Source organism: Euprymna scolopes, chromosome 2, assembly GCF_053919585.1.
Source record: "Euprymna scolopes isolate OS-2025 chromosome 2, ASM5391958v1, whole genome shotgun sequence".
In the NCBI taxonomy this organism is placed as follows: domain Eukaryota; kingdom Metazoa; phylum Mollusca; class Cephalopoda; order Sepiida; family Sepiolidae; genus Euprymna; species Euprymna scolopes.
Window position 1 is genome coordinate 31695105 of NC_136483.1, and position 15311 is coordinate 31710415.

At 32.5% G+C, this 15311-nt stretch overlaps 1 protein-coding gene across 7 annotated transcripts in view; it reads right to left on the bottom strand.

The window, feature by feature from the left end:
* The window catches only part of LOC145290459 (uncharacterized), a 565155-nt gene that overhangs the window by 110889 nt on the left and 438955 nt on the right, over positions 1–15311 (bottom strand). For all 7 annotated transcript variants that reach the window (XR_013869319.1, XM_080136489.1, XM_080136491.1 and 4 more), the window contains one exon: positions 4432–4571. Coding sequence is in view for 6 of the 7 variants with exons in the window: in XM_080136489.1 (XP_079992615.1) it covers positions 4432–4571 (140 nt within the window). In the remaining variant the exon portion in view is untranslated. The remainder of the gene's footprint in view (positions 1–4431; positions 4572–15311) is intronic.

A 15311-nucleotide genomic window follows, 5' to 3' on the forward strand; every position in this document is an offset into this window, starting at 1 on the left:
AGAAAAATAAATAAATAAAATATCTCGCAAAGAGCAGACTTAATGGGGTGTGCGTGTAAATTTTATCGAGGGAGAGACAAAAATAGGAAAGACAAATGGGAATAGGAGTAAAATATTTACAATTATATCAACTTTGCATTCCCAACTCGTTTAGATTTGTTGAACATTTACGTGAACTGCAGCCTGATGTTGAAAATAACTTATTCGACGTTTCTAGTTTATTTACAAATATCTCACTACATGAAACTACTAATATTTGTGTCGCCTTTCTTTACAATAGGAATTTAGCCCCCCCCCTCTCCACCTTTACCCAGGGACATATTTGTTGAACTCCTGATGATCTGCACTAAAGCAGTAGAATTTAGCTTCGACAACGTTATGTATGGTCAGATAGGAAGTCCCCTTGGTCCTGCACTAGCTGACATTTTTTTGGGATTTCACGCGTCGGTATTGTTTAATGATGTATCGAATCCATCAACAGATTCCAGTTACGTCGATGACACCTTTGCAGCTTTTGCCTCTGAAAATGAGGCGAAAACATTTTTAAACAAATTTAATTCTCTCCTTACAACGTTATTATTTACTATGGAGAACGAGAATGACGGTTGCTTGCCTTTCTTGGTCGTTTTAGTTAAACGCAGTAAGAGTTCTTTTCTTACATCAATCAACCGTAAGCCGATATTTACCGGCCTATATATGAACTGGCGTTGATTTGTGCTTACTTCCAGGAAGATTGGACTTATTCAGACGTAAGTGTATAGAGCCCTTAGAATTTGTTCTTCTGGTAAACTAAAACGCGAATTGAAGACCGTCAAGGATATATTTATTCAAAACGGTTATTCGGAGAATTTAATTGATTATATTCTTAAAAATAAAGTAAAAAAAAAATACAATTCTCCTGCGTTCTTTGGTCCCTCCAGGTGTCTTGTCTACTTAAAGGTCCCTTGGATTGGAGGAACCGATCAGTGTTTGGGTAGAATAATCATCAAATCTGTGTCAAAGTGCTTCCCGTCCGTTGCTCTACGTTTGGTCTTTGGTATAAAATCTGCATTTCCCCTAGTTGTTAAGGATGGTTTACTTTACATCAAAAAAAGTAATGTAGTTTATGGATTTAATTGTCAGTGTGCTGCTGACTATGTAGCTCAAACCTCCTTAAATTTGCAGACTCGAAGCAACCAACATGTTCCAGCAAAAATAAGATTGGGCAAGCCTTGTCGCTCTTGCCCCCTGTTTTTGCTGGATTTTCATGGAGGTGTTGGCCAATGGCAGATTCCAAGGTGGAAACCTTGGAATCTGCCATTGGCCAACACCTCCATGAAAATCCAGCGTGAGCCAATGTGTATAAAAATGGAGTGTTTTAGAATGTTGCACCGGACTAACTCTCAAAATCACTTGCGGATTTTGGAGTCGGTCTCTATTCTCTTATGCAGACCTTCTCTCTGTCAACAGAAAGGATTCGTTAGGTCATTAGACTTACTTGGGGATATATTTTAACTCTCCGCCTATACCACCACTTGTATATATATTTTATATGATCGTAAATATTTTATTGTAATTCCCACCAGTCTTTCCTTTTTTTTTTTTTCTCTTCTTCGGTAAAATTTACACATCCCATTAAGTCTGCTCTTGCGAGATATTTTATTTATTTATTTATTTTTCTATGGATCAACGATTAACTCCTTGTGAGTTTGTTGAAAGAGGTCCCTCGGGTTTTCCGGCTATTTTCTTCAAAGCAATATATATATATATATATATATATATATATTTTGTGTACAGAAAGTTGTTAGTTGAGACAGGTCATTGGTACCGTCGGTTTCAAGCCCGATAATAAGGCCCGTTTAAGGTATCCTTATCGAGCTCTCTTCAGCCAATATTCGTCTATCTTACAACCGGAAGTGTGAAGTATATATACCTCGCGAATCCACGTTCAAATCTCGTTTGTTTAATCCCCCCCCTTTTTTTTTTTTTTTTTTTTTTTTTTTTATCTATCTATCTATATATATATATATATATATATATATATATATATATATATATATATATATATCGGGTAATGTAATACCTAATTTTCAACTTTGAATTATTTAAATTTAAGATCTAATTTCGAAAAAATGTTTTTTTTATATGAATCGATTTTAATTTGAACCCCATTTAATTTTAAAATCTCTTTCCTTATGTATAAAAACTTTAAAATCTGTATTGGTATCGGTTAAAAACTTAAAAATTCGTTTAATTATATCGAACATTTAAAAATTTCCAAAAATACGTTTAAAGTTTTAAAAAATATATTTTTAATTATATCGAATCACGTTTAAAAATTTCGAAATACGTTTAAAAATTATTTTTTAAAACCCAAATCTTTCAAGGTTGGGAAGTGAGTATTTATCTATCCTAAGTGATTTCCCTAGTTTATTAACATTATTATATTTTTCTATAGTTTTAAATTCGAAATAGATTATAAATTACATTTATAAAATATAATATATATATATATATATATATATGACATTAATTAAAAATCTATAATATAATTGCGATTAAAATCCAAGTTTACCGACTAATTATTTATGTATTTACAAGTTTTTTTTCCTTATATATATATATATAAAAACAACATCTAAGTGTTGTTCTTTTCATTGATCCAATTTATTAGGAGACCCTTCCTTCTATGTATGCAACTTTTCAAAGCTTCACTCCTCACATTTAAACATTTTATTTTTGGGTCATGAATGGACCGGAGGATGTAGTATTTCTCTACGTTACAGAGTGAGCATTGACTTAATTCCGGGACGTATGCTGGTCTATGCTCTATTTTTCTCCATTTTATGGAAAAGGGTGTATTTTTTTCTTTAAGCTCCCACACGCGGGTAGCTAATGCTGTATTCATCCTTGTTTTAGCTCTAAAGGAGCTCATATGTGCATAATATCTTTGTTTAAATTGGCCTTTTGTCATACCTATATATATTTCCGGTATATTTGTGGATTGTTCCGTTACTGTGGCCTCATAGACAAGGGATTCAGCTTTACAATTACCCTCCAATGGACAGCTATTTTTGGTCCTGCAAGAGCAGCCTGCGTTATCTATCTTTTTTGGTTCTTTGGATATTATCGACTTTATTGATGGAGCTGTCGAGTAACTAACTTTCACCGTGTTTCTATTAAAAAGTTTATGTAGTCTATGTGTTCTTGGAAAATGTTTGTCTAGAAGGCTAAGAAAACAATGCCCTACTCTAGTTTTAGTGTTCAATGAAAACGGAGGTAAGAACCAGATTATTTTCCGTTTCCTCTTTCGTTTTATATTTTCTTTATTCTGGGTTTGTTGTAGTACGCTCTTAAAATTTGGATTTTCCTTTTAATTGAGCACTCTGCTGGAATTCTTTTTCCAAAAAAACTAATCATATATATATATATATATATATATATAGTCTTCGAAGTTTTTAGACCTTTAAAACTATACAAAAAAAACTTATTTAATTTTTACATTTCTTATCATTCGTTAGAAAACTATTTAGTCAGTAAGTCATTTAATAACCTGCAATCGCTGCATCGACTCGCCCTCTCGAATTCACTGTAGTACCAATGTTAATTTAAGGTATCATCAGTTATTTACCATGGAACACTGTTTCGAGCATTTAAAAAAAAAAAAAAACAGTATATTAAATGACGGCTCCCCAGTAGTGTTGATCAAACACCACCTCCCTTAATCTTAAGAAGAAAAAGTGTTACAAATATTAGATCAAGTTTCCTATTCTTAATTAATTTGGCTAGCCTATTCATGCTATAAAAATGAATTCCTTACCAGTGAGATTCATCTGTTTCCAAATTCAAAATGGATATTTTTTTTAATTTACCAGTCTTGTATTTATAAGATTAGGATTAATCCATTTGACTACTTATCACCTCCTATTATGATTAGTACTTTATATATTTACATTCTTTTTTTTTTTAATTAAAAAATATATAAAGGTTAAAAATAATTGTTTACATTTTTTTTATTTATTTCTTATAATACATTTTATACATTTCTAATATAGTTTTGGATTTCCTTTATTAATATATTCTCGTTAATTAGATACGATTCAAAAGCATTACTATAACGAACAAATGCTGCAGCTAACTGTTTAAATATTTTAGTTTTATCCCCATTATTACTATATATTACTGCTGAAAAGAATTAGTCTCATTTCATTTCAATCAATTTTTAGATGAAACAACTAGAACAGTCTAATCAAAAGTTGTTTTCCCTTCAACCTGTCTGTATTTGTTTGTTTGAGTTAAGGATGTGGCATCCTACCAAACATTCACCCACTAACTCAGATCTATATTAGTTTCCTAAGTCCTAGCAGTATAATTCGCTTACCCTTATTTCCGGTTTTTATCAGTTAGCAGAGAACTGTCACTCATAATACAACCATGAAAAATAATACTTACGCTATCTGAATCTTCCAGGTCTTGTGAATCTGGGTTGGCCAGGGATCGAGCAAGTGCCCTTTGGAATGCAGCAAAATCGGATGTCTGTGTAGCCGCTTCTGTCTCATGACCTTGTACGGGAGCGGAGTTGTATTTCTTCGCTGCAGAAACAATTTTTAAAAAAAGACAAAAAAAAACCCTCTTAATTATTGAACTGTGGTTTTGCAATTTTATTCTTACAAATAGTATCCCAGTTATTTGCATTTAGATTCTCCGGACTACTGTTCTCATCTTTAGTGTTATTTTTATTTACATGTCAGTTAATGTTGACTTTTTTCGTGTCTATCTTGTTAAACTTGTGTCTCTTTCTATTGAACTTGGGAATCTGCATGGAATTTCGAACGTAACCCTTTCTTTAATCCATGGGGATAGTTTATTCTCGTCCAGTCAGAGATGACTGGCATTATCCTCCAGACGAGTGTAACTTTACAACTGAATTTTACCAAGCACTTTATCTACTGCACCACACATGGCTAGACAATTATATTGGTTGCAAGCTGAAATATGATCCCATAGTCTTTGGTGATATCAATTAAACTAATGATGCACTCCCATAAACGCAACTAATATGGTTGTCAGGGAACGCTGAACTGTTAATCATTATTTTTATTTCTATCATTTTTAATTGTTTCAGGGGAAATAATTTAAAACTATTTATAGAGATTTTATTATTTGGGCTACTATTTCATTATTATTTTTTCTATTATTTTGTCCTATTTCTATTATTTTCACAATATTTTAACTAGTGTTTAGACAATTTAAATCGGAAATTTAGGTGGCATTAGAATCAGAATTGGAAAACTTTAAGCATATTTTCTGATCCCCAAAATGATTGTTTTAACTGTTTTGTCTTTTTATTTTTTATTTTTTACAAAACTTGATTTTCCATTGCTAATACTAACGATAAAATCCTGAATATTGATTTTAAACTATCAGCAAAACTAAAATCGATTGATCACTGCACACAAATGTACTTTTATGTTTGTGTAAATATATGCACACATTACATGGCTTTTATGGTAATCCGAAAATTTTAAATAAAAAAAAAAATCTATAATATTTAAAAATTTAAAAAAATTAGATCCAAAATTTGTAATTGTATCGGAATCAGAAAAATATTGAAATCGTATCATCATTAGTTTCCACTACTGATAGTTGATGAATTTAAAAGAAAGGATGCGTTTTTAATGAAATATCTGTAAAATATAATGTAGGAGAGTTAACTCTTAATTATTTTAAAAATATTTATCTTCCTTGAATTCAGAAAATAGCCGTATTTATCAGAACGTTTCTCTTAAAGTATATATGTGGGCGGTTATAATATGTAATCGATGAAATCGATTGATATTTATTTTTCATTATATGAATAATAGAAATTAAAAAATTCCATACTTTAATTGCTAGGCCGAATCAAATATCAATTTAACAGATTCAATGCTGTTTAGGTCTGTTGGAAAGAAATTCACAAGATAACATCTGATTTCCATTTTGATTACAAAAATTAAGTCTCCATTATGATAAAAATGATATCGTTTAACAGCATCTATAGATTTAGGAGTTTAAAAGCTTAAGAACAACTGTTAAAGAAGGCCATCAAGAAGATGACTGTATTATAAGTACCATGTAGCCTCAAAAAGACAGGATGATCCGAAAGTCTTGTTACACATACCAAAGATAACACAAGAGAAGCAATTAGTACAGCAATACAAATGTAGCAGTTATAAATCAGAACTTATTTTCTCAAATGCATAAATGTCACTGCTTTGTTTGGCAAATTTTGACTATACATTGACCAATCAGCTTGCAGGACTCATTGATTTCATCTGTCCCCTGAAGGACTTCTTAAGCACTTTGTGAATTATGGTCGAAAGCAGAGAGAATCCTAGGAGTAACAAGGAATGAGATGCCTTCTCTTTTTCATGTCCACTGGAAGCGCTAGCATTGATGATGATGATGATGATTCGACTTTATCCGATTAAAGAACTTCTTTCTTCACCTGGACACCATCCAACTTTCTTCCAGTTAAATAAATTCTTCCGTAGTGTGAAAAAAGATTTTGTTTTTCCTTCCGTTTTGGTTTATTACAGGGAAGAACAATAAAAGTGTTGCCGTAAAGAAAATAACACTATAGATTTATATTTAAACTTTTGAAAAATGCAATTCAAGTAACTTGATTATGTAGTAGAGCTGACATCTATTCAATGTAGCCCCCTTTAGCCTCAATCACCGCCTCGATACGGGTCCGGAACTGGGAGCATGCCTTTTCCACACGCGTCGGCAGGAACTCAGCAAATACTCAGCAGATGGCAGCGATCAGACTGGCGTTGGTGTTGTGGGAAGTCATGTTGGTGATATTCTCGATGCATGACCAAACAAAGTATTCCAGCAGGTTCAGGTCGAGGAGAAGGGAGCAGTGAAAGAAGGGTACAAAATCATAGCATTCCTTCTGAAGCCAAGCCTGGATCTCTTTGGTCTTGTGGATCAACACTGAGTCCTGCTGTCACGCTCAGGGTCTGCCAACAGCCAACTAATTACATCAGGGATCATCACACTCTTCAGCACATTCAAGTACACTTTGGTGTTGACTTTCAAGCTGACTTCGAAGATGTGAGGTGGCATGATGTGACCCTCACTTGAAACCACACCAAAGACTACAACTGTGGCTGGAAACTTTGTTTTCATCACCTTGGGTACGTCTCTGTTATTTGTAGCAATCCATTTTGAGCGTGCTGGCAATGGTCCTGTTGTCTTAACTTGGATCTGTAGAGAGCATGAGTTGTACAGTGGTGCATCTCTAATCTCACTCGTTGAACATTGTGTCACTTTCAGACATGATAGAAGGCTCCTATAACTCTTGGGATTTGTACACAACTAGCCAACTAGTAGATGGTCTGCAACAAAAAGAAAACCGGTTTCCATAAAGCAGAAATGGAATCATATCTTTTCTAGGGTAACAATTGTATCATTCCACCCTGTACTAGTATAGAGAAATAAATCTCATATTTCAATGAACATATGTGTGCATTCAGTTTATCAACTTGTTATTTATACTCTTATTCTAATCTAATATAAACAATACATATACTCTTGTTCTAATCTGATATAAACAATACATATACTCTTGTTCTAATCTAATATAAACAATACATATACTCTTGTTCTAATCTGATATAAACAATACATATATTCTTGTTCTAATCTGATATAAACAATATATATACTCTTGTTCTAATCTGATATAAACAATACATATACTCTTGTTCTAATCTGATATAAACAATATATATACTCTTGTTCTAATCTAATATAAACAATACATATATTCTTGTTCTAATCTAATATAAACAATACATATACTCTTGTTGTAATCTAATATAAGCAATACATATACTCTTATTCTAATCTAATATAAACCAATACATTAATAATAGAAACATTTATGGGATTAAGTTTATTCACTTTCGTTGATCAGGTCACACATCGAGAAAGTGTGCATAAAAACTACCGTTTTTGATTGGGTGATTGTTCTTAGACTTAGTAGACAATCATATTTTAACATTTTACAAGACATTCAGACCATCCTGTAGAATTTTGCAAAGGAATTCCGATTCATTTTTTCGCTAAAACATAAATTTGTTTTAATTGAAATTCATTCCAAATTTGCAAGATGCACACACTGGTGACAGGATGGCAAGAAATTGTTTTTAAAAGTAGCCATTACTGTATATGCGTTAATTAATATTTAAAAATAATATCCAAATAGGCATTTTGTTTTTTATCGTATTGCTATTTCAGGATCATAAGCATTTGAATAAACAAAAACAAACAAAAAAAAGTGCTAGATTCTGCTTAGCATCGTCATTTTATTGCCCAATGTAATGTAATTGACTTTCCCAATTTTTTTTTTAATTTTTATAAAAAGCTGACATTGTTTAAATAATGGCCTGCCAAAAAGCCAAGCCAGAAGCCATGCAAATTGAGCAGAAGGCTGATGCAAAGAATCGTTTGTTTTTGTTTTTTTTGTTTTGTTTTTCTGAAAAATCTTATTTATATAAACTTATTGTATCATTATTTAGTCAAAGATATTTTATTTCATTTTATTATATAGGTTTTTTGCTTTGATTTTCGTTTTCTCCATTTTTCGTTTTCTCCATTTTTCGTTTTCTCCATTTTTCGTTTTCTTTATTTTTCGTTTTCTTTATTTTTAGTTTTCTCTCTTATTGTTCATGATTTGATTTCGTTTTTATTCTCCGCTTTTTATCATGTTTGTATCTTTTTTTAAAATCTTTTTCTATTTTTATTTGAAAATATTTTTTCTTTCTTTGTTATTTTGTCCTTTTTTCCATTTTATTCTTAACTAGTGGGGCCTTTGGAAATTCAACAGCAGACTCTTTCATATGTAATATATTGATGTTGTCATTTTGTGGATGTTCAGCATAAATGGAGACGCTCTGATATTATTGTACCTATTTACAATGCCTCCCCACGGAACAGAGTTAGACACCAGGGTCGTTTTTTAACGTGGAGAAAAGGTACAAAAATAAAAAAAATTGTCTGTTGTGAAGGACTGCTCCTCCACCGAAAGAGAACAAGAAATGGAAGTGCAGCATCTGAAGAACAGATACTACACTTCGATCTTGGCCAAAATTGTAGCTCGTTTGTTAAAACTGCAAAAGTATTTATCTAGGCCAGCAGGGACGCCCGGCGTAGCCCGGTCATAAAATACGCTTAAATACGATATTTTAATTCATGCAGATTTCATATATATTATTACAGAGTCAATATTCTGTCGATTTTTATATATTATAAAGTTGCAATTTCAAAAATAAAAAAAATATATCCATATGACTTGGGTGCATCAGTTTGAATCGAAACCAAAACGTTGGAAGAAAAAAAAATATGTATATATATATATATATATATATATATATATATATATATATATATATATATATATTAGCAATGCAAACCAGCTTTGCTCAGGCCCTATGTACTATTCATAACTTTATATGCATATATATATATATATATATATATATATATATATCAAAAAGTTTGACTCGTGTCCAGGTAACCTACATCTGAAATTTCAAGTGGTTAGACCCAAAATAAGCGGAGGAGTTTGGTAGCGTCTGCAAAGGTCAACTCTTTCAACTTTCGCCCAAAAATGGATTAAAAACTTGCCCTATGTCTGAATACATTTATTTGGCTAAGAGTAGTTTGGTAGGAAAATGTAGACACACACAGACAATTTCACTTTTCCAAATATATAGATAACTTGAGTTTCTTCAGCTATAATCGAAATCGAAACTAAAACTTATAAAGAATTCTTCGATTTAATAAAAAAAATAGAGGACTTGAGTTCCATCAGTTATAATCAAAACCGAAACAAAAACTTATGAAGAATTCTGGGTAAAATTATTTATTACAAAAAATGGAAGGTCATAACAATTAAAAGACAGCCATTCTCGAGAAAAAAAAGATATAAACGCAACACACAAAATAACACACACGCTAATAGATAGATTCTATTTTTTCTCTTTCAATATTTTCCCTTTTTCTGATTCTTTTGCGTTTAGCTCACCGTTCTTTGTATTTTTGCTTTCCTTTTTACTTTACAAAACATTATGTAACCTCTTTGCAGCACGAATCTTACATATTTTTATTGATGGAATCCTTTAAGGCGAGTAATTCTTCATATTTATTTATTTATTTCTGAATTGTTATCCTCATTTTCATAGTTGTTGTTTCACGACGTTTAAGCCAACTATTTCTTTGGCCTTCATCAAGTAGTTAACTGCGACAGGATAGGAATGCCGAATCTCTTAACTGTATCCTCAGTAATTACTGCCTTCCATAGTTGTTGTTGTTGTCTCACCACGTTTTAGTCAACTAATTTGGCGCAATGAATAGAGGTGTTAAATCTCTACAGTTCCAGGTGAGCATTGTCTGAAGATAGCGGTTTCAATCCTACCCAAAACAGGCCAGAGGATTAGTGATGAGACAACAACTATGGAAGGCAGTAATTACTGAGGATACAGGTAAAAGATTCCGCATTCTTATCCCATCGCGGTTAGCCATCTACGAAGATGAGGACAACAGTCCACAAACAAATAAATAAACAAATAAATATACGAATCTTACATTTTGTTAAAACCAACAGATTTGGAGTCTCTTTATATGAAATAATATCATTCAACATGAATATTTTGAATAATCTCAAAAAAAAAAAAAAAAGGGGGGGGTTACAAAGAATAAAAAATCATTTATCAAAATAATTTAAACTTGCAGGACCCTTGGAAATTCCACAGAATGAGAGATGTACATGTTTTGATAAAGCTGATATCTTTCTGGATAGTGCAAAAAAATTAGTTTTATAGATTAGTATAAAGATATTCGTCTTCGAATATCATATTATTATAATGATATCCGAAAACAAGGCCACATCAAAGGGAGGTCATATTCTTGCCTAAGATTGCCAGATTGGCTTTTTAAATCAGTTTGGCATACAAAAATTGTATATGGAGTTTTTCAAAGCATAACATACAGACTATTATATAGATAGCATAATGATAATGGTATGTTCACAATTCATTGGAATACACATCACTCATGTAACATTACTACTTACTAATATGTTAGCCATTGGATATCCATTGAAAATATTATTTCTTCTTCTTTTATCCATAAATTGTAAGTCTAATCTATTACAAAGGGAGATTTTGACTGTCTGAAGTCAACACGTCCATTAATTGATATTATTTTTAATGCTTAATTCGGTTTACACTTGGAGATTTATGTCGTATCTTCTGATGCTTAATTCAGGGTGAGGGGTAGTGTGGTATCTTTACTGTTGTCATCCTTCCAAGCTTTGCCTTATCCTTTGGAGATAGTGTAATATATATTCGTTCATCATCATACCCAAACAAAAATGTGTGACTAGTCTATATAAAACTGTTAATCTTGTGTGTTTGTACACTGAATCTTATTAATGGCACATGAAACGAAAAGTGCTGGGGATAGAATGCTATAAATAAAGAGTCAACGAGGCAAGAAATTAACAAAAAACAACAATTTTTCAAAAAAAGCTTATGATTGGACACATGACTGCAAATTCTCTATCTAGTGCAGTGGTTCCCAACTTTTCAAATATGGCGACCAATTTTAGAACAAGCAATCAGGAAGCGATCCCAATCCTTAAAATATCTTCTATATACATATTTGTTTGTACAACAATCTGCCATACAATTATTATTTATTTATTTATTCAGATAATCGTCTGCAAATAAATAAATAAAATATACAAATTACTCATCTCAAAAAGAATTCCAATAATTAAATAATATATACCATTCGGTACGGACCCGAAAATCGAAGATCAGATTACAAATAAATGTGGATATAGAAGACCAAAAAATCCAACTTTGGGGACCATGGCGCAGTGGATAGACATTGAATATCTATAGTCCAGGTGAGCATTGTCTGAAGATAGTGGTTTCAATCCTACCCAAAGCCGGCCAGAGAATTAGTTGGTGAGATGACAACAACTATGGATGGCAGTAATTACTGACGATAGTCGAAGATTCAGCATTCCTATTTCATCACAGTTAACAACCTGATAAAGGTCAGAGGAATAGTTGTCCGAAACGTTGTGAAACCCAAAAACCAAAAATAACAACTATAAAGATGAGGATAATAGTTCGCAAATAAATAAAAATATACAAATCTCAAAAAGAATTTCAATAATCAAATAAACTGCCATATATTGCATATATTAATTATAGATTATTTATTCATGAAGTAACTATACATTCCATAAATTCATGATTAATTTAAAATTTATTCATAAAAAATCAAAAACTGCTACAAAAATTAATTGCAAATCAATTCAAAATTATTTGAACACATAAATTTCCACTGTTACGTAAAGTATGTTTATGAACAGACCTTAATGAAACTGCTAATTTTGCAGTTTTTTTTGTTTTTTTTTGTTAGTTTTAGTTAGTAATAATATCTTGGGATCTGCTGTCGCTATGACACACCTAAAGTCGGCTTTCACATTTAATTGATTTCGGTACTTGTTTTAAAGAATGAGAAGTTGATATAATTCTGCTTCACATAAATTGTTGAGAACAGCAATAAATTCCTTATTACGATTTCTGATATTACTCATAATTTTTGGAAACTTTTGTAGTTGCAATTTATTAATATTTTCAGTCTGTTTTATATAATATTCACATGCAGCTCAAAACCAATTGGTGATCCCATGGTATTGGTGTTGCAACCCCATTTCGGGTTGCGACCGACAGGAGGGGAATATCTGGCAGTGATTCTATTCTGTTGCATGTGCTTCTCTCCAATTCTCTCTCCTCTGATCTTGAGCACGTAGTACAATGGGGAAAGGAGTGGCTGGTTACTTTTAATGCATCTAAAACCAAGCTTCTCTCTTTACATCATCAACATTCTAATCCACATTTGTCATCAATTGAAATGAATGGCTCTCGTCTTCAGGAGGCCTCAAGTTTTGACAAGCTTCTGGGCTTGACCATTACTCCTGATCTTAAATGGAACACGTATATCAAATCTGTTGCCAAGGCCGCTGGAAAAATGGTGGGATCTTTCTATCGATCCAGTAGATAGCTCACTGCTGATGCTATTCTCTATCTATATAAGAGCCAGGTACGTCCAAGGATGGAATACTGTTGCCACATCTGGGCAGGAGCTGCTAGAAAGGACTTGTCCTGCCTTGATAGAGTTCAAAATAGACTTCGTAGCCTCGTAGGAGATGTCCTTTTCTCCTCCTTGCAACCTCTATCTCACAGAAGAGATGTTGCGAGTTTGTCTCTGATGTATCGTTATTTTCATGGAAAGTGTTCAACTGAGCTTCAATCTATGGTCCCCCCTCGCCAAACTTTCACAAGAAACACTCGTCTAGCTGTAAACACTATCAATAATTTCCCCCACTCTTTATCTGTGCCTAAACCTAAACGTAGATTCCATGAACAAAGCTTCTTTCTTAGAACTGCACGCCTGTGGAATTGTCTTCCGTTTTCCTGCTTTCCGGCTGACTACAATATGGTTGTGTTCAAGTCTAAAGTAAATAAGTTCTTGATGAGCCGTTTCATATAAGTTATTAAATTTACCAAATTTTCATTACTAATGATTACTATATTGACCAATTTCTACTGTACACTCTTTAACCCTTATCCTTGAGTGGCCTCTGGGCCTTGATAATGTGGTGATGCCTTTGTAAAAAAAAAAAAAAAAAAAAAAAGATGCCTGTCTAAACATTTTTTCTGTTTTAATATACTAACGTTGCTTGGGTTGTCTGGTTTAAGTATGAAATAATGAAGACAAACAGTTCGTTATGAATAAGGACATGTGTGAATGTCTATACATCCGTCTGTTTATTGCATAACATAACAGATGCCAACGACAGATTGAATGGGATAAGTGGTGGGAGGAGAGTAAAGATGCTTGTATTAAACACAAATTCCATATTCTGTAAACTGCGAGTTCAATCCCATTCTACTACCGAATAAATCTCATTGCACAATATCTGTGAAAGAACTGGCGATGCAAATAGTTAATGTCTTCAATGATGAAACATATTTTGTTATATAAAAAGGTTTCCTAATTTTTCAAAGCTTGATTGATTTGCTTGCAAAATGTAACATTTTTATTAATTTTTAATTAAAACGACCACTTACCAGAGGTTCCCATCTTGTCGTTCGCAATATGTTGTGTATACATTTATATTTTGATAGATTGAAGAATATTTACCTATTGATAATTGTATTATTTTGACTACTATTCTCATCTTGGTTGTTATTTTAATCACACTTTCAGTCGATGTAACCCTAACCTTCTTCAGTCAGGTTTTAGTAGGACTGACTTTCATACCAGATCTCAAATAGGAGACGTATACCCAGTCAGTTGATAAGGTCACTTGAAAAAATGATTGGATCATTCTTCTGCTCCAGAAAGTACCTGATTCCAAATGCAACTGAAATATTTTTGACATAAGTGTATTGATTATGAGCACAAATATTTGCTTCATTGCCAGGTGTGATAATAAAAAAAATAATCAATGGAGGTGTTGCTTCAGATTTTCTACTTTAACAAAGTATAAAATCAACTTCAAAATCTAGCGAGGGTGAAGTCTTTTTTTCCCCTACAGCCCTGTTCTGACAGAAGAGACATTCCTAGCTTCACTCTACTTTATCATTATTTTCATTAAAGATGATCGACTGAGCTCCAATCTCTGGTTCCTCTTTGTAAAACATTCACATTAAGAACTAGTCTTACTACCACGACAGAAAAAAAGACTTTCCACTCTTCCTCCATATGCCTACCTTTAGGTGGAATTTCCATGGGCAGCTTTTTGCTTTCTGTCTGAGGAACACGTTATCATGAGACTGCTTCTCTACTGATAACATTATCTTCAAAGCCAATGCCATAAACCGTCCCATAAGTAATCCAACTTAGTTCATTGTATCGATTAATATTAGTACTTCCAGCTGACAAGCATTCCATCTCATTAACCCTTATCTCGAGTGGCTCTCGGACTTGATAAGTGGTGACTTAAAAGTAAATTAAATTTAAAATCTGGAAATAGCTAAGCATAACAATCATTAACACTTTAACTTGGGCATGGCTGACAGAATGAGAACAATCTCTCTGTGTGGATTAGATAGTTTGAAATTTAATATAGATTCTCTGAGTTCAAAAAGACGCACCTTAAGAAGGTCAGAGCTTATATCGGCCGAAATATTATGAAAATAACTACTAAAATGAGCATAGTAGTAAGAATAATCCAAATAATACACATTGGAATGATG